At 38.2% G+C, this 25015-nt stretch overlaps 1 protein-coding gene across 2 annotated transcripts in view; it reads left to right on the top strand.

The window, feature by feature from the left end:
* The window catches only part of SUCO (SUN domain containing ossification factor), a 39684-nt gene extending 17159 nt beyond the window's left edge, over positions 1 to 22525 (top strand). Inside the window, exons 5-24 of one of the 2 annotated variants that reach the window (XM_031047269.2) lie at positions 1631 to 1771; positions 1954 to 2104; positions 4038 to 4158; positions 4373 to 4497; positions 4972 to 5039; positions 5665 to 5772; positions 6911 to 7016; positions 8926 to 8946; positions 9180 to 9235; positions 10197 to 10288; positions 11019 to 11084; positions 12288 to 12362; positions 12941 to 13037; positions 13771 to 14931; positions 15818 to 15905; positions 16582 to 16686; positions 18470 to 18624; positions 18977 to 19068; positions 20289 to 20344; positions 20506 to 22525. In XM_031047269.2, the coding sequence (XP_030903129.2) occupies positions 1631 to 1771; positions 1954 to 2104; positions 4038 to 4158; positions 4373 to 4497; positions 4972 to 5039; positions 5665 to 5772; positions 6911 to 7016; positions 8926 to 8946; positions 9180 to 9235; positions 10197 to 10288; positions 11019 to 11084; positions 12288 to 12362; positions 12941 to 13037; positions 13771 to 14931; positions 15818 to 15905; positions 16582 to 16686; positions 18470 to 18624; positions 18977 to 19068; positions 20289 to 20344; positions 20506 to 20952 (3331 nt within the window). In that variant the 3' untranslated portion in view covers positions 20953 to 22525. The remainder of the gene's footprint in view (positions 1 to 1630; positions 1772 to 1953; positions 2105 to 4037; positions 4159 to 4372; positions 4498 to 4971; positions 5040 to 5664; positions 5773 to 6910; positions 7017 to 8925; positions 8947 to 9179; positions 9236 to 10196; positions 10289 to 11018; positions 11085 to 12287; positions 12363 to 12940; positions 13038 to 13770; positions 14932 to 15817; positions 15906 to 16581; positions 16687 to 18469; positions 18625 to 18976; positions 19069 to 20288; positions 20345 to 20505) is intronic. The other variant, XM_031047270.2, reaches the window with a different exon arrangement.
* Positions 22526 to 25015: the final 2490 nt, after the last annotated feature.

Below are 25015 nucleotides of genomic sequence, written 5' to 3'. Positions count from 1 at the left end.
ATTGCTTGTAGCTTTTCTCTCCAGACCTAATCTGGGAAAAAATTCTTGAAAAATCAACTGAGTTATTGTGGCTGCAAGTAAAGACAGTTGCTGTGCAAAATGAGCTTGGTAATGCACCTTAAAAATTAAGGCAAAGCTGCTAACAAATGAAAGTACCTGAAGGAGAGGGAGCACTACAGCTTTTAGGCTTGTGCTACTCACCTTCTACTAAAACTAGTTACTTGAAGCCACTTGGGTACACCCTGATACCAGGGTATTTTTAAGTTCATACTTGTTCCATATTTTATTCAGTTGATTATTATTCATACTGTCCTCTATCTACTGAAATCAGGGATATGTGGGGGGGGGGTTAATTTTATGTGCAATGGTCAGATACCAGTCATTGAAGTGTCACATGCAGAGCTAAACGGTGCACATCTTGGGTGTGTGTGTGTTAGGGTATTCAGAGAAACTACTCATGGTTTGTAGCTAATAAATTCTTGTTCCTCATGTCAGATTTTGCTACATAGCAAAAAGTCTCAGATACCTAGGAGGGTTTTTTTTGGGTTGTTGGGGTTTTTTTTTTTTTTTTTTTTTTTAAACTGAGAGGACTTTTATATGAAAGGTACTAAAATTGGCTCCCTGAGTTTGTTATAGCTGCTTCTACTGATAATTGTAGCAGCCAGAACAAAAAAAGATTCCCTTTTAAGTTACTGATATGCTGTTTATGTTTTGGCAGCTCTGTATCATGGTATTAGATTAACCTGATTTGGTGCTCACATTGAAGAAGCTTACGTTGAAATTTAGAAGGCAGAATAAAGCTTATCTTTAGAATTGGTTTATGACTTAGATCAGTATGAAAGTCATCCCTGTACTAGCGGAGGTAGTTACACAAGTTATCAACTGAGAGTTATTTCAAGTTATGTGTCTGTCTTTTCCTCCCAGTCCATTCTATAGAGAGGCTTTCTTTTCAGTTTTTACCCTAGGATTTGTCTGATGTGATGTGTTCAGGCTTTCTGGGAGAGGAAGTTGGGCAGTGGGCAGATAAGCTAGTTCAGGCTGTTGATGCAGCTTGGGTAATGGTCTCTTGCGTTACCTTGCTTTTGTTATATTAGTAAAACATTAAAAAATTTAGTGGAAAGGAAGTCTGTTTGGCTCTACTATGCATCATTATATGACCCCTTTTCTCCTCTAGTTTTAGCCAAGTTCTTTTTTGATTGCTGCCCCCTGACTTGGGAACATTAGGAGCTTTTACTGGCAGAACTCAGACTCATGTTTGATTCCTTTGTTGAAAGGGAAAGGAAAATTGCTGCAGTCACGTAACTATGAAGCTGTTCTTAGTTTGTAGTAATGATGGGGGAAAATATCCATTGCAGCGTTTGGTAGGATGTTAGATGAGAGTTCTGGTAGATGAGAAGCTAGCTTTGAGTTCATTTGCTGGGGCAAACAGGCTGGAAGATTAAATTATATTCTTGTACAGGTACAGCTGAGAATGCAGTTTCACAAGTATAAGCATACTTTGTTCCTCTTAATTATTTCTGTGAGACTGTTGCTTTTCTAAAGCTTTAAATTATCTTTAGTCCTGTAGTTGATCATCTGGGTTACTTATATTATCAGAAGGGTAAAAAGCATGTTATTTCTTTCTCTTCAGTGCAATAGAAAATTCCTGTGCTGATATCCCTGTAGTCAGCTCTAGTGAAGCTGAGCAGTCAGAACCTGACTGTGATATTGGTGGGACACTTGAGGCTGACCCTCAGAGTGAGCCTTCCTCTTTTGTCAGTCCACCAGAGAGGTGAGTATTGAAGTAGGTTGTGAGTCTGAATGATTTAAAGGTAATTCTTCTTTTCTGTCCTGGCCTTGCAACAAACATTTGCATGTGCTTGCTTATCTGCGTATTTGTGTGTGTGTGTTAATATTGCTTATGGTTGAAAAATGTGATCATTTTATACGTTCTAATAGTCCTAAAATTTCCAGCCTTGCAGGTCAACATATAGATAACATATCATCTTCACATGGCAAGGGAAAGAAGACAAAATCTGAGTTTGAGTCGAAAGTTTCAGCAGCTGAAAAGGGCACAGATGAGCAAAAATCTGCTCTGAATGCCTCAGAGAACTTAAAAAGGGAGGTAAGCAGTGCTGATAGCCGCTCAGTACACACAGGAGGCTCATGCCCTCTGCTAGGTTACCACCCCTGTTGAAGATGAGTTGATATCCATTGCTTTCCTGTTTGTGCAGGCTTCACATTTTGAGTCCTGTATGTGTTTCTGATATTGTCATCTCAACAAGGGTATAATAAACTGGGAGAAAAGGGCAGCAAGTTTTAACTGTGCAAGGGTTGATCCATTGGCACAGACAGTACTCCTGAGCTGAGCCTCTTCAAATGCAAGACTTAGTTTTGTTTAATATCTGCATATGGAGCAAAATCCAGCAGAAATGTTCTTCATGTAACAGATCAGTAATCTGGGACTTCCTGTAGGATACTGTGCATGGTAAATTTTTTCACATGGGTTTAATTAAAATAAAAGGGGGGCGAGCAGGTCATGGTATGGTTCACATGGTCTAGGTAAGCCTGTACAAGTCTGAGAGTTGAGTCTTGACTGAGTCAAGAAGTTCCTGGGTACCAAGCAGATGGTTAGAGGGAACGATAACAGTTGGAGGAAAAAACAAATGTTTGGGGTTTTAGGAAAGAATAAATTTATTCTTTCCTAGGCATCTTACTTCACCACTGTTGAAATTGGATACATAGCTGGACAGGTCTTTTATGCTTAACTGTATGACCACTTTTATAGTCTCACAGTGAGGCACTTCCTAAAGTTTACTTTTTTTTTTTTTTTTTTTTAGTTAAAGAATTACCAAGGCCACAGCAATACCATTTTTTTGCTATTTTAGGATCCCATTTAGTCTGTCACTAGTAACTTGGATAACTCTCTTTTAAAGTTAAGAATCTTTTCCCAAGATTATTGAACAGAGTACCATGTACCTTAAAATAATTAGATGCAGTCAGAACTTGCTACAAACAAATTGTGTAAACCTTTATTAAATCCCCCCCCCCAGTTTACAAGGCTACAACTTAAGTAACTATGGCATTGGCCTGATGTCATAGTTAAGCAAGCACATGATTTGGCATTGCTTACACAGTTTGTTTTTTGACTTACCATTTCATCATAGTCCAAGGAGGATCTTACATCCTGAACGTTCTTTGAAGTTAGAGGGTTTTTTCAGGTCCTGTTATTTCTAAATACGTGTGGGGATATATTTTTGTGTCACATCTAAAGTTCTGTTGCAGTATAGTAATGTGAAGAATTCTGTACTCACTTTTGTCAAATATGTGAGTTTGGCTCTTTTTTTGATAGTTTTCAGCTATAGAACTATATGTAAAATAATTCTTGCTTTAAATGCAGAGAAAATGTCAACCTACAAAGCCATCATTCTGGAAACTACATGTAAAATATTGTCTACAAAGTAATCTCTACACTTGAAATGTCTAGCAAAAGTTTTTGTGCATCTGATGGTGTGCTGGCAGAGTGTTTGTACAAAGATGTTAAAATGTGACATGGAATAGCATAAGGTTAACTTAAAATGGTTGGTGCATTGCTAGGCAAGTCCAAAATATTTTTCTTTAATCATTAGACATTAATAAAATGTGTCTGTGTTTTTTTTTTTTTTTGAGGTGTTCAAAAACTTTAGGGGAACTATGAAGTCTGTCATGACCAACATTCATATTTAGAAGTTTCTGCTACGGGGAAGCCTTTTCTCCTTAGGAGGAGGAAAAGCAAAAATACCAAAGAAAAGTAGGCATTTAGAGAGACAGAATGCTTGTTTTACTTAAAATGTTAGTTTAGCCACAAAAATTACCAGCATCTCAGTGAAAGAGTATAACTTTGGGAGGAAATCATCACATGCTTTTCCTGGCTAGTGAGCTTACCTTGGCACTAAGTTTTTAAGATAGGTTCAAATGATGTATCTGCTGTTGATGAGAATATGGTTATTTTTAAGTATTGAAGTTTGTTTTCATTGGTGCTGAAAGATATTCACAATTGGTGGTTAACTTTTCTGCAGAAAGACTATAAGAAAACAGGAGAAATTGACCCTACATCGGCGATGACTCCAAAGGACCCTGGAGACATTCCAACATTTGATGAATGGAAGAAAAAAGTCATGGAAGTGGAGAAAGAAAAGAGTAAGTTCAGGATTCATTGATTTGGTCTAAATGCAGACCACTTCCTTCTTGTATCAGATTTGATTTGGAATGCAGCCTGGAACTTAATTTTTCTGCTAGAACTACATAATTAATGGCATTTAGTATATAAAACCAGTGAGCAGAAGTTTCCTGAAAGTGAAAATACTGTTTGTTTGCATGGTTTGTTATAGTAGCAATATTTTCTTGTTCCTAGGTCAGTCAATGCATCCTTCTGCTGTTGGTGGGCAGCATTCCACAAAAAAAGTCCAGAAAAATAGAAATAACTATGCCTCTGTAGAGTGTGGTGCCAAAATTTTGGCAGCAAATCCGGAGGCAAAGGTAAGCATTTACTAATTATTAGTGTGCATTATTTCAGTTTACTCTTATGCAAGAAGTAGTACAAAGTATGCTTAAGCTGACCACTGATTACTGGAAAAATCTTTATTTCTATGTTCAGGTTGATTATAATTTTTGATTTATAAAAATGGATCAAAAGCTATGATCTGTTTTTTGAAGAGGGTTTGCTATAGGGAAGTTGATGTTGTTAAGTGCATTTGGAAGGGGGAAGAGTTTACTCCCTACAGAAACAGAACTGAACTAAGTTGTATTAAACAGCTTGCCATTGTAAATAATCTATGATTGTGCCATAGTACTATGGCATCCTGTCTCTAACATACTATCTTGTTTAAAAGGTTGTGAAACTTGGTATTAGTCTACATCATAATATCAAACTTATTTTTGAAGACTGGGGAGAAAATCTCGGTGCTGTGTTAGTATCTGCAATTGAAAATACTAATTCTCTTCTTCATACAGAGCACTTCAGCTATTTTGATGGAAAACATGGACCTTTATATGCTAAATCCTTGCAGTACTAAAATCTGGTAGGTTACTGAGGCTTGCTCGTAAGATGGGAGTGATTATAGTTTTCCGTCATGATGGGACTGTGGGACTAGATTGTGGTGTGTCTCTGTCTGAAGTCTGTGTATAAGGAAGTTTGGACTTAGCAATAGACACTTTATCATGGCCCACATAGAATTCTGTCTCTGGTATTGGGAAGTAAGATTAAGGGATAACTTTATTCACTCTGTAGGTTTTACATTATTGTAATCTTACAAGAAGAGAACTTGAGTGTTCAAGTTAAGATTTTGGTTTTTCTCCAGCTGTCAAATAACGGCAGGAGACATGATCAGAATTTAACATATACTAAGTGGTATTTCAAGTGTGGTTTAAATGATGTTTGGGTTTAGTTCTGTAACTGTTGCCCTTGAGTGCAGGTGCATGGAACTTTTGTAGCTGCAGGTGCTCTCTAGAATTACTAAGGTAGGTATGCAGGTAAATATCACTAGTGATTTTGAAGGGAGCAGCAAGTAATGCCTTCTTATTGTAGAGCATTTTTTGTAGTGTTCTTTTATACCCAGTGAAGGATGTGGTAATTGGGTAAAGGACTGAGGATTATAATTGTAGAAGGAAGAGTGTATTTTTCAGTCTTTTCTTTTTGTCTTCAAGGTTTGTTATTGAGCTCTGTGAACCAGTCCAAGTAAAGCAATTTGACATTGCAAATCATGAATTATTCTCTTCAACTCCTAAAGACTTTCTGGTGTCTATTAGTGACAGGTATGTTATCCTAATTAACCCTTCTCAATGAAAAAATAAATAGCTAAATGGATGGCTTAATATCTATGTATATACATATGACCTATGTATATAGGGTCATATGTATATACATATATGTATATAGGGTCATATATACATATGACCTATGTATATACATATGGTCTATGTATGCTTGTTATTATGGAAACTGAATTACGTTTTGTGAAATTACATGGATTTTCTTTGTCTATAACATCAGTTACTAGCATTTTTTTTCTGTGGAAAGGAAACTGAGTTCGTAGAATTACATGGCTTGAGTTCTTTCCATGCTTCCTGTGTTCTTTCTTTGTCACCTTAAAAATTAAAAGAAAAAGTCTTTGAAAAGTAACAATAGAGCAGCAGAAATGTTACAGGTGATAAAATGAACATTTACTAACAGAATGCCACTGGGGTTGTGGTCTGTCTCCTCCCTTGTCATTCAGACTATTTTCACATGGCTTAAGCTGTCTTCAGTGCAGAATGCTGTCAAAAAAAAAAAACCAACAAAAACCAAACCAACAAAACTCTCAAATTATTAAATTTGGAATTGGAACAGATAAGTATATTATTGGTTGGCCAAATGTCTGGTTAAAGGGTGGCTGCTCTGTGTCTTAGGCAGTGTTGTACCCACAGTGCTTTCTGGGAGTGAGCAGATTATTCTGATATGTGAGAGTGCATCAAAAAAAACCTCATTTCTTCACTACTCTGTGTAGATTCTGATTTTTTCAATAGTTGGTCTGTTTTATTTTTTGCTGCTTGTCTACAGTGATACTTAAAATCTATTACCTATGTGTCATGTTCTTCAGTGTTCATACGAGGTGATTTTTTTTCAATTCCAGAAACTTTACTGTAGACTGATAGAATTTCAGTAATTGGATCAAGTATAGGATTTCATCCTTCAAGGGTTTGCAAACCATCTTAAGTACGTGAAGAGCCACTGCTGAGGTTTTGTGTTGGCACTAGCTTTATTTTGCAACTCTTCTTTCAATAAAAATCATATTGCTGCTATTTTGCAACTTGGAAAAACAAAAAGTATTCTGTGAAAAGGTGTTTTGAGAAATTTTAGCATGTGTCTGTACACAGTGGTTTTCATTGTCTGACTCCATTGTTTCTTTCCTAGGTATCCAACAAACAAATGGATTAAATTAGGTACTTTCCATGCCAGAGATGAGAGGAATGTCCAAAGCTTTCCTCTGGATGAACAGATGTATGCAAAATACGTTAAGGTAACTTACTAATGCAAAAGCATCCATGCTTCTCGGAGAAAGAAGGGTTTGCTGGGCTTACCCTGTATAGCAGAGCATCCCAGAGAAATGTGTATCAAAGCAGACTTTACCATTAATTGCACTGGTTTTATTAGTGACCCTACTGTGATTGGTCATGTGCTGAATCCTCACAGAATCACAAGTATATTATCTTATTCAAAATGGTAACTGAGAGGATCTTGGGAAGCATCTCTTGCCTTGTGCCTGAGTCTGTACTTATTCGATACCTGAATTATGAAAAATCCAGTTTTCTATTCTCTAACATAACAAACTGTCTCCTGAATGCAAGATGAGAAGTATTTACCTATTTTGTCTCTTGGCCATACCAGTTTTTTGTAGAGATATATATGTATACACAGACACATACATATAAAAATACATGTATACACACTCCCTGCAGAACAGATTAGAATGGGCGTATTTCTTAATACTTCTGTGCTGTATTCTGCTATAGATTTTTAAATGAATCTGAAAGAAAAAGTAACTGACTCAGGCAAATTTAGGCTCACTGCTACTGGAGTACTGGCCACGATCACTTTCAAAATAATTTGCAGCAATCTGTCTTTACTCAGGAGACTCCAAGAGGATAGACCTCTGTAAATAATGTGGTACTTAAGACTGGGATAAAAGCTTTTGTGAAAATACAGATGTAGCAGAGGTTTAAACACAAAACACGGACCTTTTAGGTCCTCTCCAGTGATGTGTTCTCTTCCAGTCATGGTGCTGCAAAAGAAAACTCCAGGCAAAAAAAGCAAACAAAAATTAAAAAAACAACAAACCAAACAAAACAACAAAAAACTCCAACCAACCCAAAACTGGTTTGTGCTACTGAATCATGATTGGTGCTTTCATGAAGAAATTGGCTCTGAATGACAGTTACCTAACTTCTGTACACAGAAATTCTGCATGAGTCACAGGATAAAGATTTCATGTATGTTTTAATTCTGCTTTTGGTCTGAATTAATGCCTTAGAGTAGCCGGAATCCGGAATTACACTAGGTGCTTCAGCACTTAATCCCTATGTGGATATAGTGTTCTGCCTTGAGTAATGTAGTGTTTTAAAATTTTCAAAGGATTGTTCTTTATAGCACAACACACACAAAAATATGCAAATTTTTGGTGTATCCAGACTACAGAGGAAGAATAATAATAAAAAAAATCTCAAAGTTTAAGTGGCTTTAATGAACTTGCATAAAAAATAATGGATATTTTTTTTGAGTGCTTTATGGGAGTAGTTATCTTGATCTCACTTGCAGATTATTACAGTCTTCATTAGTGGTGTCTACACAGTTATTTAATAAACTATTTTTTACTTATTAATTTAGGTAAAACACAAGTGTGTAGTCAAGTTCTCACTAGAAATACACAGATGACTGAATCTTCCAAGTGTATCATCAGATGCTCTATACTTTTCTTCCTGCAGCGTTTCTATAAATTGAAGCATGTTAGGTTGAACTTGAAGCAGCAGCAGTGCATAGAGTGCATGCTATGAAGGGTGTTTTCCTTTCTAGTTACTTTATGTAATCTGTTCTCATTAAGGGGAAAAAACCACAGTGAAATTTAACATGCTTCAGTATTCTGTATGCAATAATGCTGCTAGAAAATCTTACTCAGTAACTTTAATTATTGAATAACTTAAGTTCATTAACAAAACTTGTTGCATGTTACCTTTTATCTGCAAGGTGTGAAGGCTGAATGAAATCTTGCTGCCTATAGCAGATGAAGTAGTATTGTAACTTTATCCTTCATAACTTGTTATGAGGCATTTATAGTGCTGAATTAAAACCAGCAAAATTCTAGTTGCCTGTGGCATGTGTTCAGCCTTTGTACTGACATCTTTTTTTTTTTTTCCTTTCCCTTCTTGCTTCAGATGTTCATCAAGTACATAAAGGTTAGCAACCTCTTGTTCTGGAATGATGAATGCATGGGGCTTGTGGTCTTCTCTGCTGTGACGTAGCACTCTAATGCATGGCAAGAACAAATCTTTCAGTCTTTTCTGTTATGGGCAATCTACAAATCCCTTGAGTAAACAAAACTTGCAGTTTCAAGGTTGGATGTATATGTTAAATGAACTCTTAACTGTGGGTCTTGGAGTTTCATTTTTAAGTACCTTTTATTCTTTAGGTGGAGTTGATATCGCACTTTGGATCGGAACATTTTTGCCCTTTAAGTCTTATAAGGTAATATTTTAAGAATTCTGCTTTGTCTTTCTACCTCCTTGCTGTGAGGAATAGTGTATTTTAAGAATAGTTGGGCAACAAATCCTAGTTTTCAGTTGTATTTGCAAATACTGTGACCTGAAGTAGTTGCCTAACTTACCTGCTGTGTAGCATGCTTCACACCTATTTAGAAGCTTTCAATGTTTAGTTTTGCTTTTCCAATATATAAGGAAGAGTTTATATTTGCAGGGGGGGTGCTAGGAAACAGGAACATGAGCAGCCTTATAGGAGGACGTGAGCATTTCAAGGCTGACCAAGCAAAACAACGAACAAATGGTAAACTAAGAAGAGCAGGTGTGATGAGTGCTTTTGGAAAGCTGCTGTGTTGCATGGCACTCCAGATACACACTGTTAGTGATTGTGTGTAGTTCAGAGAATAATCAGCCTCTGTCCTGCTCCTAAAAACCGATGTCAGTTCTCCTGTCAAAGCTGTGTCAAAATTTGAACCTGGGAACTCTAGTGTTACAATATAAACCATATTCTCAGTTGAGAAGACTTGTCCAAAATTGGATTGTTTTCATTTTATTTCAGCAGAGCAGGTCAAAGAGAATGTAGTAGGTAAAGCGAGATAGTAATTAATTAGATACTTCTAAAGTTGGTCAGAGGTGAGGCTGAAGAGGAGGTATAAGAGCTCATGAAGAGTTTAAGACCAGGACACCTTGTGCTCCTTGAACAGGCATGAGCTCAAGTTAAAAAGAAGTCTCTTTGGTGCAGCACTTGAAAGTGTGCAGTGGATTTTGTGCATGCAGCTTCGAGAGAATAAACATACCTGCTGCTTGATCTTGGTTAGCTGAAGGCAACTGTAGCTTATCTAATTTGCTACCTATTGCATAATGTTTATATTGCTTAGCTAATTTTTAAGTGTGTCAACCAATTACATGAATAATACAATAATAAGTTTTTATCTTAACTTTTTTTATAGGGTATTTGGTACTAGCATGGTTGAAGAGTATGAAGAAATAGCTGATTCTCAGTATCAGTCTGAACGCCAGGAACTCTTTGATGAAGATTATGGTAAGCATATAATTTCTGCATTTTTAGCTGTTAAGGCAAATCTTCTGCTAGTGGTGTGTCTCATCATTTCCTTCATATGATAAATTATTTTACTGCTAAATTTACTCTTAGTCTTGTTGGCAACATTTCAGTATTTCTGGTCTTATCCAACAATTCTTCTAAGTTTTAAACAATGCATTGTGGCTATTTGGAGGGCTAATTTAAAATGCTAGTAATAAGTCTCTATTTTACTTGGCAGGCTAGGCAATAATATCTTCATGTGCTGAAAGTAGTGATGGGTAACTAAAATAATCAAAGCAGATCACATGAAACAGCTTTGTTCTTAGTGTCCATAGCTCATTTCCTGAGATTATTTGTATGATCAATGCTGCACGCAATTGGGAAGGGCCTTATTTTGGCTTGTAGACGTCGTGTTTAAATAAATATGAAGGGGCTTACCTCCAGCCCTCATGAGGAGAAGGGATAAAAACACTGTATGGAGCAAAATGAGCAGTTTGCTGCACCTGTGTCATGAATTTAGGAAAACTGAACCTCAAACTCTGAATGTCTTTAGGTTTCTCAGTGCTTGGAGTTTCATATTTCAGTATGTAATTTTTGACCTTTAACTTTATTTCTGGAGTTTTAACACTGCTAAAATTACATAGTTGAATGATATGTTAAATTTTGCTGTTTGTTTTCTTTGCCTGTAACACGTGTAATCTTGATAGTCACAAGTGTTCTTTATGCATAGATTATCTACTGGATTACAATACAGGGGAAGAAAAATCTTCAAAAAATCTCCTCGGTTCTGCTACAAGTGAGTATGATTTATTAAAAAAGTCATTGCTGAAGCAAAATGAGCTTATTGAAAGTAGAATGACATTTTGTCATGCAGCAATTGTGACTTTCATATTTTTCTGCTGAAAAAATTTATTATGATTCCTGAAGTCTTAGAAATCTGTCATTAGTAGTAAAATGCTGCTCATCTTACAAACTTATATGTGTGATGTACAGGTATATTTTGGTGGGGAACAGATAGGCAAAGTTGAGCCAGTATTTACAATATGCAAAAGTTTTCTTTCTCCATTCCTCATCTTTTAAACAAGCCTGGCAATGATGTTTGCTTTCAGTGCCAAGACCAAGGAGTTGGCTGTATCTTATGTGTGTGCTGATATAGAGCAGACTCTCTCTCTGTTTAACTTCTGTGATTTTTTTTTTTTTTTTGGGGGGGGGGGTGGGGTTGTGGGGAAGAGGAGGTGGGAGCTGTTCTACTTAACAGATCTAAGTTGGGTCTGCAGAGATTTGCTACACTTTTCTTCCAGTTGCCTTGACTGATCTAGATTACATTCAAGTAACAAATTTAAAAATGTAGGTTTTCCTGCTTCAATTCTTTAAAATATTTACAATTGCTGTTTTGCAGGAGTATCAGAGCTGAAAATAAGGTTTAGGGTCTAGGAGAGAAGTGTGATGCAAAATGACAGTCCTGCTTAATTCGAGCAAACCTGTAGTTTTCTGTGGATATCCTATGTTCAGAGGCAGAATTCTGTCTCGTTCAATTAGCAAATGACATTGGGGCCCTTCTTTTAGTACTGTTATGTCGAGTGATCCAGCCTGGCTTTATTAGAACTCCTCCATTTGAGTGTTCAAGCTTTAAATTTCTGGCTTGGGACCTCCCACAGTGGTTCACACATTCCGGTTAACAGAAAATTCCATGTGTAATTATTCTTCTGTTTTGTCTTTGTGTTCCTTGGTTTCAGTGGAGTAATGATCAGTGAGTTCTCTCACTGGCATTAGAAGGTGCAGCTGGCAAAGGTTAGATACAGGTTTTCAAAAACAGCTTTCTAGCTTTTTAAACTTTAAAAGCAATAGATGTATGCAGTGTCATAGAAATGACAGCAAAGTTTTATGGCCTTATACTGCAATTTGTTTCAATCAGGTGTAACAAAATAGCAGATTGCTCAGTGGTGCTAATCTCTGGGGCCTTTTGAGAACATCGTCTTTGAGTAGTTTTCTTTTTCAGATGCAATCCTAAGTATGGTAAATATTGCTGCTAATATGCTTGGAGCCAAAACTGAAGAGTCATCTGAAGCTGAAGGTAAGTTTGTTTTTTTTTTTCCTTTTTTAGTTTTTTTGTTGGTTGTTTGCTTGTGAAAAGCACTCTGAAAGCTTAATTTCTTTTTGTTGTAGCTTTTGTGAGTTGTTAGATGTTGTATGTTTAAATTACTTTTTTCACCTTTTATGGCATACATGATTAGTACCATAGCATTCTTGGCCTACTGATTCTGAAAAGTGGAACTAAGATGCTGAATTTGTGGAGAAGAGAACCTGTACAAAGAGATCATACATGTTTGCTCCACTATATTTGGAGATCTTTACTGTCTGTATTACTTAGCTTCAGTTGTAAAGTCTAACTTGATGCTTCTTTCTGGAAATATTTTGAGACTCTCCATAATGTCATATACACAAGTTGTCAATAGGACTTTCATTCAGGTGACTTTGAGTGACACCTGCAGTTAATTTGGTAGTGCAGTTAGTGATCTTTAAGAAAAATAACAAAAAGCCAAAACCAACCAAACAAAACCACCCCTAAACTTAGTCCACAGAACCCCAATATTCATTGAAAGTGGATGTGGTTCTTGAATTTTCATGTTCATGTTTTCCTCCTACCCACAGCAGGGAATACAAGTGTGTCTGAAAATGTCACTGCTACCCCTGACACTTCAACAGCTGCACCAAGACTGCCTGAACCAACTCCTGTTCCTTTGCCAGAGTAAGTGATTCATATTGGGTTTTTTTTTCCCTATTGTGTTCTAGCAGAGACTTAACAGGCACTAGTCTGGAATCTTTGGTAGCAGAATGCTCACATGTGGCATGCTGCCTTAAGCAAGTAAAAAGGCAAGTATTTGGTCAAATCTTTGGTAGTATGGTAGTGTATTAACCAGGGAAATCTATCTCTTGTTGAAAATATATTGGCAAAGATACAGAATTAGGTTGGAAGGAGCAGGTGTGTAAAAATATTCTATGGGCTTTTTTTCAATTTATTATAATTGTTTGTAATTGATTTGGCTATGTAGAGCTGAGATTCTAGCTCTTAAATGTTAAGACAACTTATGCTCTATTAAGTGATTTTATGGTCTTGTAGCACTCTTGATTGTTGAGAGGTTAAGGAAGGTCAGTGGAAAGGTTGTGGTTCTTGCTTTTGCATTTGAAGATTGCAGCAGAAGTGCCAGATGCTTTTCTGTGTAGACCTTGTTGATATCTGAACTGGTGACAATATCTGATAAAGCTTGCACTTTCTGAAGCAAGGATTGAAATAATTCTGTTTGCAAATTTGGACTGAAGAACACAAGAGAAAACACTAATAGAATTTATGACTATCCAAACTGACCTTTTGTCACAGGAATGAGCTTTGCTAGTTTTCTGAAAGATCCTACTTTTGCAATCTTCCAGAGCAGGTATGTAAAACTCTTCAAGTAACATCCTGTCTTTAACTCTTATTGTAGACTTGTTACTACAGATATTCCACAGATGGATAAAGAGCAATTAATTGTGGATTTGACAAAGGAAAGTCCTATTGTTCAGCTAGTACAAGAGTATGAAGAAGATACAAGCCAGTCAACAGTAACGTTGCTGCCCAGTGATGATCAAGAAGAAGCATTGGCATGGTTTGAACTTGAGACAGAAAAGTACTGCTATGACATGGCAACAGTATGTTGTATTTCCACCTTTTCAGAATACCTGTTTAAATGGTGTTCGGTTGTAGTAGCCATGCACCGGCAGCATAGTAAAACTGAAGGAAAACAGGAGCAAGATTACTCTGCTGATGTTCAGCAGCCACAGACGGTTCTAATTGAACCTATACATACGTCAGTAGATGAGCCTTTGCCTGAGCAATTAGACAGCAAAGTTGAGAGTTCATCTGGAGCTACTGTTGCAGTTAATTTTAGCAGTGTGGTCCCCGAGGAGATCGGTAATGAGACCACAGATTCAGTTGAACTGGAGCCAAGCCATCCTCAGACTGTCTCTCAGGCCCTCCTCTTAGAAGTTGCTTCTGAAGCTAAGCCATTGCCAACAACAGACATGGCTTTGGAGCCTGAAAAAGATGTGAGCCAGGCAGCACCAGGGATTACACCTCCAGTGGATATACCTGAGATCAGTACAGAAACAAAAAAGGCTGAGAGCTCTGTTGTGGAAGAAAGCCCTGTAGCTTCTGAGAACATTGTGCCTACTGAGGTAAAAGAGATGAGCATAAGAGAGACTATGGCTACTTCAGTGATTTCAAAGCCTACAGAGACTGTCCAGCAGCCTGAATATACAATGGACATACTAGCCAGTGAGGCTGGGGAAGTAAAGGAAGGCACTCCAGAAGTGCAGAAGCCTCTTTTGCCTCCTGCTGAGTCTTCTGTACCTGCTGAAACAAAGGATGATGATCAAGCAACAGAAGAAGCTTTAATGGCAATTCCAGTTTCTGGGGTACAACAGAGGACAGCTACAGATTTCTATGCTGAATTGCAGAATTCAACAGATCTAGGCTATGCTAACGGAAATCTTGTTCATGGATCTAATCAAAAGGAGTCTGTCTTCATGCGTCTTAATAATCGCATAAAAGCTCTAGAAGTAAACATGTCTCTCAGCAGCCGTTACTTAGAAGAACTTAGTCAGAGGTAAGTCTGAGGAAGGCTGGTCAGAGTCTACCAGTCTAGTGTATGTAAATATGATTTTAGCCAGCTGTATGAAGGAACATACACATATGAAAAGTAGTACAGTCAAAGCTAAGTAAAATAAATCACAGCAAAAAAGCTTTATGGAAACCTGAGAAAGTTAATAGTACCTAATCTTGGGTAGCTACTGGAGACTAGATGTCTGCAGGTAGCAGGGGTTCCCTTTCTGTATTTCAAATACAATCACATTTATTTTTGTTTAAGCAGTAGTGCTGTGAGGTATTTTTAAAAGGATAAGGTATTGTGAGGATGTAAGCACTAATTCTGTCCATAAGCCATTCAACAAAAGGGCACATCCTCCTGCTGCTCTTAAACTGAATGACACAGACCTACAATGCTTTGTTTACTGAATTGATTGTTCCTACTTCAACTACTGTGTTACTTGTAATAACTCTTGTGGAAGAAGGGAGCTTGGTGAAAGAACCAAGAACTTTCTGTGAGAGTTGCATGTGTATTAGTGTTTATCTGTGGTACTCCTTAGTCATAGGAGAATCAGGAAATGTGCCCATTTCAGAATTGGCTCCAAGGAGTGGGCTCTTCCGTATGCTGTTGTATCTGTCTTGGCAGTCAGTGTTAGCAGACAATTCTCCATAGTGAATTCCAGTAAACTGGTGCTAAGCTCTAAGGTGTTGAAATAGATTTGACTTTAACCTTGGAAGAAAATGTCAAAACCCCAAAACCAGAGACACAACTGTTTTTATGTAAAACTTAAAAGGATGTACCACTTCATGTTCAAATAAAACCTTTTTGGGTGAAGAGTTTTCTGGTGGCATAGTTGTATTTTCTGGAGATGAACTAGTGCTTCAGACGTTTATACTCTTTCTTTTAGGTACCGAAAGCAAATGGAGGAAATGCAGAAGGCTTTTAATAAAACAATAATAAAACTTCAGAACACCTCAAGAATAGCAGAAGAGCAGGTATGGTTTATTGAAGTACTTAAGCATTTTCCTCATTAGGAAAGTTTACTTTTAAGAACTAGTTACAAGGAGGTGCAGAAATTCTTTATAATTTTTCTGCTTTTTGTTTGAATAATAGCAAATGCTGGTCAGTCAGAGGTGCATCTCTTGGTTAACCTCCCTGTTGCTTTGCTCGCCTTCCTTACTTTCTTGTAGGATTAAGAATTCTGTTAGGGTTCTTCCTGGGAAAGAGATAATAGCTGCAAAGGCCTTGTTTCTGTCTGGCTTGGGCTCTTGTCAAGTGGCTGTCTACCTGGTCCCAAAACTGAAACTATGTGTTAGCCCTTAGGCTTTAGCTTTACCTCGTCATCTGCATGTGTATTCTGTAATGTGATAATACTCAGCTTTCTGATAGTCATTGCATGGAGCTGGCTACTTAATCTGCCTTTCATGAAGGTAGCAGAATTGACTGTAATGAAATATACTTGGCATATATTACAAAAAGTTATTTGATAAACGCAGTGCTGATGTTTCAAATGCTGTATGAAAGTTGTGTTAAAAACAATACTGAATAGGTCATGTGGCTACAAAATGCCTGGCTGTATCAGATAGAACAGTAACTTGGTACATGTGAGCATATTATCATAATGGGAACCTGACAGCTAAATAGCATGGCCATGACTCTCTTTTAATACAGGATCAGCGGCAAACAGAAGCAATCCAGCTGTTACAAGCACAGCTCACCAACATGACGCAGCTAGTTTCTAATCTGTCAACAACTGTGGCAGAATTAAAACGTGAGGTAATTATAATTCATCTTGAGAAACTCAAAGGAAACAGATGTATAAACATAACTCAATTTGAAGAGGCCTGGAATCTTTAAATGAAGCTTTTAATTTGAATGGTCTGTAGTGTTGCTTTCAGCCTACTTTAGCAGCTGGCTAAGGGAAGGAAGGAATGTTTAAGTAGTGTGATCTGTCTAGGGCACTGCAAGATTGGTGATAATTTCTACTGCAGCCCTAGTAGCCCCATGATTGAAGTCTGAACTAACTATGAAGTTAAAACTTAGTTAGAATAACTTAATATCTCAGCCTTCATGTAATGCACTGGAATTGATACTGTTCTGTTTCTTAAATTAGAAAACTTAACTATTGATTTTGAAATGGCAGTAATGGGATCTGTTGCACATCTGGAGTGTTTGTGTGGCAGAGGGAATGGTAGAGTTCATGCTTCAGGAACGCTTCTGGCACTTGCTGCATTATATAACCAGTTGTACTGCATGGCTTCGTTACACAACTTCAGTAAAATGGGTTGTTTTGCAGTGTCCAGCACTCACACTGTTCACTTAAATATTAGCAGACTCATGCTGTAGGAAGTTTAGTGTGAAAATGTGTGCTGGTCACTGTTAGGACTGGGCTGTCATCATAAGATGAGTATGTGGAGGGTTGCACTCTTAGCTACTGAATGGGAGGCTCATATGGCTACAGTCTCCTTCTTTCCTGGCTTTTGTGAGCTTTTGAGGTTAGGAGAATCTTGGTGACAGTATTAGAAACATATTCTCAATGTTTACGTTCTCCAGCCTGGGATTTCAAGCTGTACAATCTTTTCTTAATGGTGATGTTGCCAAAGGACATCTCTTTGAACTGTTTTCCAACACTTAGTGAGCCTCCTTCTTTGGTGGTTGGCTGGCTAAGCTCCTGTTCATGAGTGCTGTGGTTTTAACCAGTATTTGACAGTGGTGATTCTCAGGGTACTTTAGATGAGTATCCTGGAATTTTAACACATGGCTTTCCCTGAAGTCAGCTCTAGTAACCTGTCTGTTAGTCAGGCATAGTCTATTTATCTGAAACATTTGCTTGTTATAAAATGGGAATTTGTGTTATCTTTTGTGAAGTCTTTATATGACTTCTAAGATGTCTTAGTGTGATTCAGATAGACTTTTTTTTTTTTTTTAGGAAAATAACTGTGCAATTCCTTTTCTAAGCATTATCTGCAAAATAACCTTGGATTTCAGCTTCCACTTCTTTCTAGTAATCTTCATATGTCAAGCTTCAGAAATGAACATACTTCCAAAAATCCTTCTGTTAGGTTGTGAAATGGATGAATAGTCAGAAAGATTAAACCCATTGAATCAAGTGGATATAATGGTATTCTGTGAAGTTCTTCAATATCAGCTGATAAGCATGACATAAAATTGATTTAGTGCTGCATCCATGTCAACTATAAAACAGAGGTCCCTTAGTACACTTTTTTGTGCAAAGTATATTACTTTCAGATAGGTTTGAATGCTGTTTGCAAGGGGTGTCTGCTTCTCTAAGTTCTGGTAGTACTGTAGTCAGTGAAATCTTGTCCTGTGTTACCAGCTGGTGGTATTCAGGCTTTATTCCTTGAATGCTGCATAGCCAATAGACAACATCAAACCTCTGAAAAAATACTCATATTTTTAACAAGTGTTTATCAAAATGGAAGGAAAGTGACTTGAGAATATCAGTTGTGTTCTTTTAAAGATTTTAATATTTAAAACAAGAATAATAGTATCATTAAATTATTTTTTTGTTTTTAACATCTGTTTGAAATTCTTCCAGGTTTCTGATCGTCAGGCTTATCTTGTGATTTCTCTGGTTCTCTGTGTCATTCTGGGCTTGGTGCTTTGTGTGCAGCGGTGCAGAAGCTCTTCTCAGTTCTGTGAAGATTACCTCTCAAAAATTCCTAAAAGTAATCATTACCCTAGCCCCAAAAGGTAATGTATTTGTACTTGAAACTGAATTGTTCTTGCAGCTTTTAACAGTATTTCCTAAGTCTGCTTGGACTGTAGTATCTACATTAATTCTGAGTCTTGTATCTGCAAGCTCAAAATTGGTAATTAAAAGCCATTACAGGTCTGTAGGAAAGCTCTTCTGAGAGCATTTTGAGGCTACTACACTTAACATGCTTTGATAGCTTGTTGCAAATACAGAACTGTGTCTTTTTGCCAGGGTTTCTTGGCCATCTCTGTGTAATTCTGTCCTGCAAAGATGCTTCTTAATGAAAAATGTATATAATGAAGTACTGAGAAAAATGTTTTAAAAAGTTTTGTGGGTTTTGTTTCCTAGATGTTTTTCCTCTTATGATGATATGAATTTGAAAAGAAGAACTTCTCTTCCACTGGTCAGATCACAGTCTTTTCAGCTAGCTGGCAAAGAAGGTATTATTCACATACATTTATACATACATTCACACATACATTCACATATTCATACACCTAGTCTCATGTTTCTCTTAGTGCTGTACAAGTATGCTACTGCAAGCGTATGAAAATGGAATTGCAGGTTAATGTCAAAGTACACTGGATTATGGTATTTCTTGAAGGACAAGGTGGTTCATGAACAAGTTACTGGATACTCGCAGAACTGTGACAAATTCTGCTAGAACATTAAATGCGATGTGCTGTCACTTATAGCAGCAATCCATGCAGGTGTGCAGGTCTGCAAAGCTATGCAGCTTTGTAACTAGAAAGTGGCATTTTATTTTTTTTTTTTTTAACTTAATGCCAGATGTGGGAAGTCTGAATACCTTCTCAGAAATCCTGGCCGCCTGTTCTTGAAACTTGGCAGATATTTAGGATCCAAATTTGTCAACTGTAGTAAGAAAACTAAGACTATTTACCTTAGATTGGGTATGAGGAATAATTTGGTGGGTTTGATATTCAGGATAGTCTTGGGCAAACTAAATATTTTTAGGCCATCACCATCCTGCAAAACCAAAGGTGTTGCAGATTATAGTACCTAACAAGTATGCAGCTGACACTGCTTTTCTGGGTGCAGTGAACTTGCTTCACAAGTTTTTGTACTGTGACTAAATCTACAGGAGTACTCATGAACTGAGTTGGGAACATCTTGCAATAGCAGACAGCAAAGGACTTTTTTTTTTTTTTCTTTTTTTTTGCAAAACCATGCTTTTTCAGAATTCTCCCCTGCTTCAGCTTGGAAGAATGATTTACAAAGCACTGATGGAGGAATACCAGACTGGTCTAGTCAGTCTGAACATCCGTGTCCTTGATAGGTACACAGACTTGAGTATCTGTCCTATTACGGGTAGGCTGCACGTTAAACACATCATATTGCTAACAGCTTGTTTTTGTAGAAGCTAACTTTTGCTGACTACTGCTCCTTTTCCCCAGAGGATATTCTCTGCACCTCTCCCATGGCCTAATCTATCAGGAGGCAAGCGTTTTCAAGTGTATGTCACTGGCAGCTGCCATGACAGCTCTGTGTGTGTTGACTTCACTGTCAGTGTTCATGCATTGTGCCTCCATTAGCTTGTAATGGGAACAAAGATGTGTGAGATAAGTAATAGTGTGACTTAGAGTTGTGTTGCTTTAGAGCTGGCAGTGTCAGGACTAAGTTTGTGTTCCCTCTCTTACAGGGGATTCAGAGGACCTCTACATTGTAGAACCCCTGAAGTTTTCTCCGGAGAAGAAGGTATAGTGGCTGTCAGAAGGGCAGGCTGGGCTGAGCTTGTTTCTGCTGGCAGGTGATGCCTGTCTCAGCTGCTTTCCCCTCCAGTGGTTCCTAGGCTTGGGTTTTGTACTCCACTTACTTTCCAGAGCCTAACTCTTATTTCTTTTCACTTGTGATTTCAGAAAAAGCGTTGTAAATACAAAAGTGAAAAAATAGAGACTGTTCAGTCAGCAACGGAGCCTGTGCATCCAATAGCCAATGGGGAAATTAAAGGAAGGAAGCCGTTTACGAACCAGAGAGACTTCTCTAACATTGGGGAAGTTTATCACTCTTCATATAAGGGTCCTCCATCCGAAGGAAGCTCTGAAACGTCATCACAGTCTGAGGAGTCCTATTTTTGTGGCATTTCAGCATGTACAAGTCTGTGCAATGGCCAGACCCAAAAGACAAAAACTGATAAGAGGGCTATAAAACGAAGACGGTCTAAAGTTTCAGACCAAGGGAAGCTTATAAAAACTCTAATACAGACTAAGTCAGGGTCAATGCCAAGCCTGCATGACATAATCAAAGGCAACAAAGATATAACAGTGGGAACACTTGGTGTCACGGCAGTTTCTGGACACATCTAAAACTAGCTGAACTCAAACAGGAGAGTGTTTGTTCGTTTGAGAACAGTCTGTGGTACTCTGTGGGAGGATAGTGGGAGACAAAGAGCTCAACTAATTGGAAAGTATTCAGAAATTTGGTTTCTGTCTTTTTAAATAGATGGGATTGTGTCAATCGTGGCTATAAGCTGCAGCTTTACAAGGCTGGTAATTTCCTATGAGAACAGCTTTGGGGGGGAGGGAGGGCAGGGTTCATTTTCTAAAGGTTGGTTGTTTTGGTTTGTTTTTTTTCACAGTTCCTGGGGCAGAGATTTTTTGAAACCCAGTTTGTTGGGTGGAATAGGGATAAAAGCCTAATCCTCTTCCTTTAGCTTTGTTCCTATTTCTTGCACCTTCCCATATTTATGTGCCTTTTGTCTATTTATAATGCCACTGGAAGAGGGGAAATACAGTTGTTTGTCATTTGGTTTATTTTGTAATTTCTCTAGCTTTTTTTGAAGATGAAACACTACAGTGCTGTAAAGGGACATGTGTTGGCCTTCAGCTGGACTCAGTAATGTGGACTGGATACTGTAAAAATCTTAATGGATGGACTTGCCTGACAGGATTCTGGTTCTGCAAACTCGGTTGGGGAAAGTATCTCAGTGGGGATGGTAATTTGCAACTGCAGTCTGAGGTACTAAATGAATTACAGTGGCTCTTTAGGATTTCCTATGTATTATGGGAACTTAGGGTGCAGAATGCATTTGTTACCTGAATTGCCTGTGAAGGAAGTGAATGAGGAACACTTGCCATTTCTATGCTGAGAGAGTTCAGGAAAGGCTCAGCTGAAGAACATGAGGGCAAGCTAGTGCAGCTGCAGCTGGGCCTTGTCCCAGCCAGCTCTGGATGTGTCGAGTTTGCAAAGCCTTGGGGTCTGACCAGTCAGGCTGGTTCAAAGTGGGTATTTCCATAATGTTTGCTTTTGTATTGGCTAACAAATGTGCAGTGTTTGTATGGTTGGTATTTTCATATCCAAGTGTTTTTTATTTTTACTGTGACTGTATATTTGGATACTATAGGATGTGTGATTGCTAAAATGTTGAGTGTGACTGTATATTTGGATACTATAGGATGTGTGATGGCAAAAATGTGTGTGTATCTGAGAGAGTGGAACAAAAGATTATTCCTTTTGACAGGTGTTACAGGTCACGTAAAAAATAAGTTAACTTATTGAGCACTTTTAGAGGTACCCTTTTTAACAGATCTAATGCCTTTCCTGGGTATTGTATGTAATGTGACTTATTTAAAGCCTTTGGGTTTTTTTTGCTGCTTTCTTGTTAGTTTATGAATACTTTAAAGTGATGTACTTTTGGAGTTGATCTGCACAATTAGCCAGTCAGAGCACATGAACCAGGTGTGTTGACATGAATTCAGAAGGGTTTCAAACCTGGATGAGGAAAATACATCCTGGTATTTTCCAGGCATACAATGGAAAAGTATTGTGTGCCGCCTGAGTGCAGCATACAATGTTGTGGAACAAGAGTATGTAACTACAGAGCTGTAGTGCCATTAGAAACTGTGAATTTCCAAATAAATCTGAACACTTTGTCTTTAATTTACTGGCATTTTTCCTTTTAAAATGAAACTTGTGGCTTAAATTATTTGAGGAGGACCAGTCTTTAAGTTTCAGTCCAGGACTAGGACTGGGGTCCCTTAGGCCATAACAAAGAGTTCATAAACTTGTCAGCCTGTGTGTGTTTAAAAAACAAAAAGGGGGGATAGGTGAAGGGAAGCTGAAGGCCCAGTGATGCTTTGTCTGAAAGTTCAAGAAGGATGGCCATGAAAAACTGCTAAAAGAGTTTCCAGCAGGTGTCCATGTTTTGACCTGGGGGATCCTTGGAAGCGGTAGTTTTCTGTGAGAATGGCTGCATGAAGTTACCTCTTGGTACTCAGAGCTGAGGTTTTCAAAGAATATAAAAGACCATTAAAAGAGACTGTTAGACAGTTATCATTTCAAACTAGAACAGTAAAGTTTGTCACATAATGAACACATAGGATACATGCCATGGGGATACTGCGTATGCTAAATGGGCAGAACAGAGCTCTGGTGAGAATGTGGCTTGAGGCCACATGGCTTCTAATTCATGCTGGCAATGCAGCAGATGCTGTGAGTGCTGGATAATAAAGTACTGGACACTCCTCACTCAGGCTTCCATGTTTTTGGACTGTTCTGAAAATGCCTCACAACATCCCCACTTCTGAAAGTGTACCCCAAATTCAGCATAAAGAATAAATTATATCCTGGGCTGTGTAAGTTAACTTTCCTGAGAACTGTATACTGTGCCTAAGAAATGGTGCCTCTGGGCTCTGAGTCAATATGAGCTTGTGTGATATTCAGCTGGACTGATGGGTTTCAAAGGCACTCGTGCAGTGCAGCCTTTTTTAGTATTTCAAGTATTGGGATAGCAGAAACTCATGTCTTACGGTGAAAAATGTCAGCCTGGGGTTTTTTTATGCCAGGTCAACAGAGATGTCTGTTAACAGCAATGACCCCTGTGAATAAAGCACAGCTATGGCAGGAGTCGCTGCTGGTGCATGTGACTTTCACATTCTCGTAAGTACGTTACCAAACTGTCTAGCTCTAAACTTCCCAATCAAAGCGTAGGTTATGCTTCAGCTGTCAAGAAAGGCAACATCTGAATGACCCTATGGAGCTGATAGTGCTACCACAGACTTAAAAGAGTGTTCATGCTACTGCAAACTCAAGAGTTTATTCTGTCAGTAGACTGGAGATTGAATCATAGCTTCCACCTGCTGCTGTCTTGCTGCTTTGAGTATTTGTAACCACCCTTTAAAAAAAAGGGGCGGGGGGAGCTTTTAATGTCAAAGTTCTTGTTGCTCAATGTTATCCTTTCATGTGGGCTTGTCACTTTTTGCTTCCAGTTTTATTAGTGTCACACTGACTCTATCTTTCAGAACTTGATTCTTTGGTGAAATCAAGTCTCTCTAATTGGTCATAATCTTTATTATAGAGACATAATAGTTTCTAATGAAGACAGCTTACAAGCCTTGACAAATTCCTGTGATTGTGTGCATCATTAAAGGGAGGACCTAGTCCATCTTGTGTTATTATATAGTAAGGTTAAATAGTTGTTGGTGTAAGCCAGCATGTGTATGCAGTAGTGGCCCTTGGGCATGTCTTGAGCCCAGGGTCAAAAAAGCAGCACGAAGGTTTCCATGAGAGGATGGATAGTCACAAAAAAACCCACAGTTCGTAAGTGAATTACTAGCCATGTTTGCCAAAATTGAGGTATTTGGGTTATATACATGAAGCATCAGGGCGGAAATCCAGTATTTTTAAAATATGCAAACTCTACCATCAGTGTGGTATTGGTAAGTAGAGAACTCCAATGCATGGTGTCTTTGTGTGGCTTCTGCTCTTGCCAAGTTACAGTGTGAGATGATACAAGATGGAACAGCTTAGCATGCCTCATATAATTAGGTGCAAACATGTTCCACTTCATTTGGAACAATTCAAGTGTAGAGCCCTGACCACAGGGTGCTGTGGGTGGGCCACCAGTGTGTCTCATCTGCTGGAAACCCTGAGTGTCAGACAGCACCAGGAGCTATTGAAGATGTAACTGGGGTTTGCAGTAGCGTGGGAAGAATGAGTGTTCCCAGAGCTTGTTGAGATAAAATGCTTCCTTAGGAAAGGGGTGGCAAAAACTCACGAATCTTTCTTACACACCCCTTCTCTAATTTAAGAATCGTAATTTTAATAGACGATAGCAAGAAGCTTTCTGCTTTTTCATTAGAGTCACTAATTAAGTCACAGATTAGAGGTAAGGCTTTTGGTAGAGAATGGAGATGAAAGCAGCTTGAAGTAAAATCCCAGGGAAGTCAGATGAAGGTCCCTTGGTGTTTTGGGAACTTAGTGGGTCACTAGTGACAGGGTGGTTGGGAAATGAGATGGGCACTCTTGTGTTGGGCTCTCTTTGTGCCAGACTGATGCCATAGGGCCTGAATTTGCTCAGTGACAGAGCTATGTGTGATCCTGGTGGAGCTCAGTAAGGATCTCGGGGTAGATCCCAGGGGGGTTGTTGTT

The sequence above is a fragment of the Melopsittacus undulatus genome, chromosome 6 (assembly GCF_012275295.1).
Source record: "Melopsittacus undulatus isolate bMelUnd1 chromosome 6, bMelUnd1.mat.Z, whole genome shotgun sequence".
Classification (NCBI taxonomy): Eukaryota; Metazoa; Chordata; class Aves; order Psittaciformes; family Psittaculidae; genus Melopsittacus; species Melopsittacus undulatus.
This window is presented reverse-complemented; position numbering and strand designations above follow the sequence as displayed.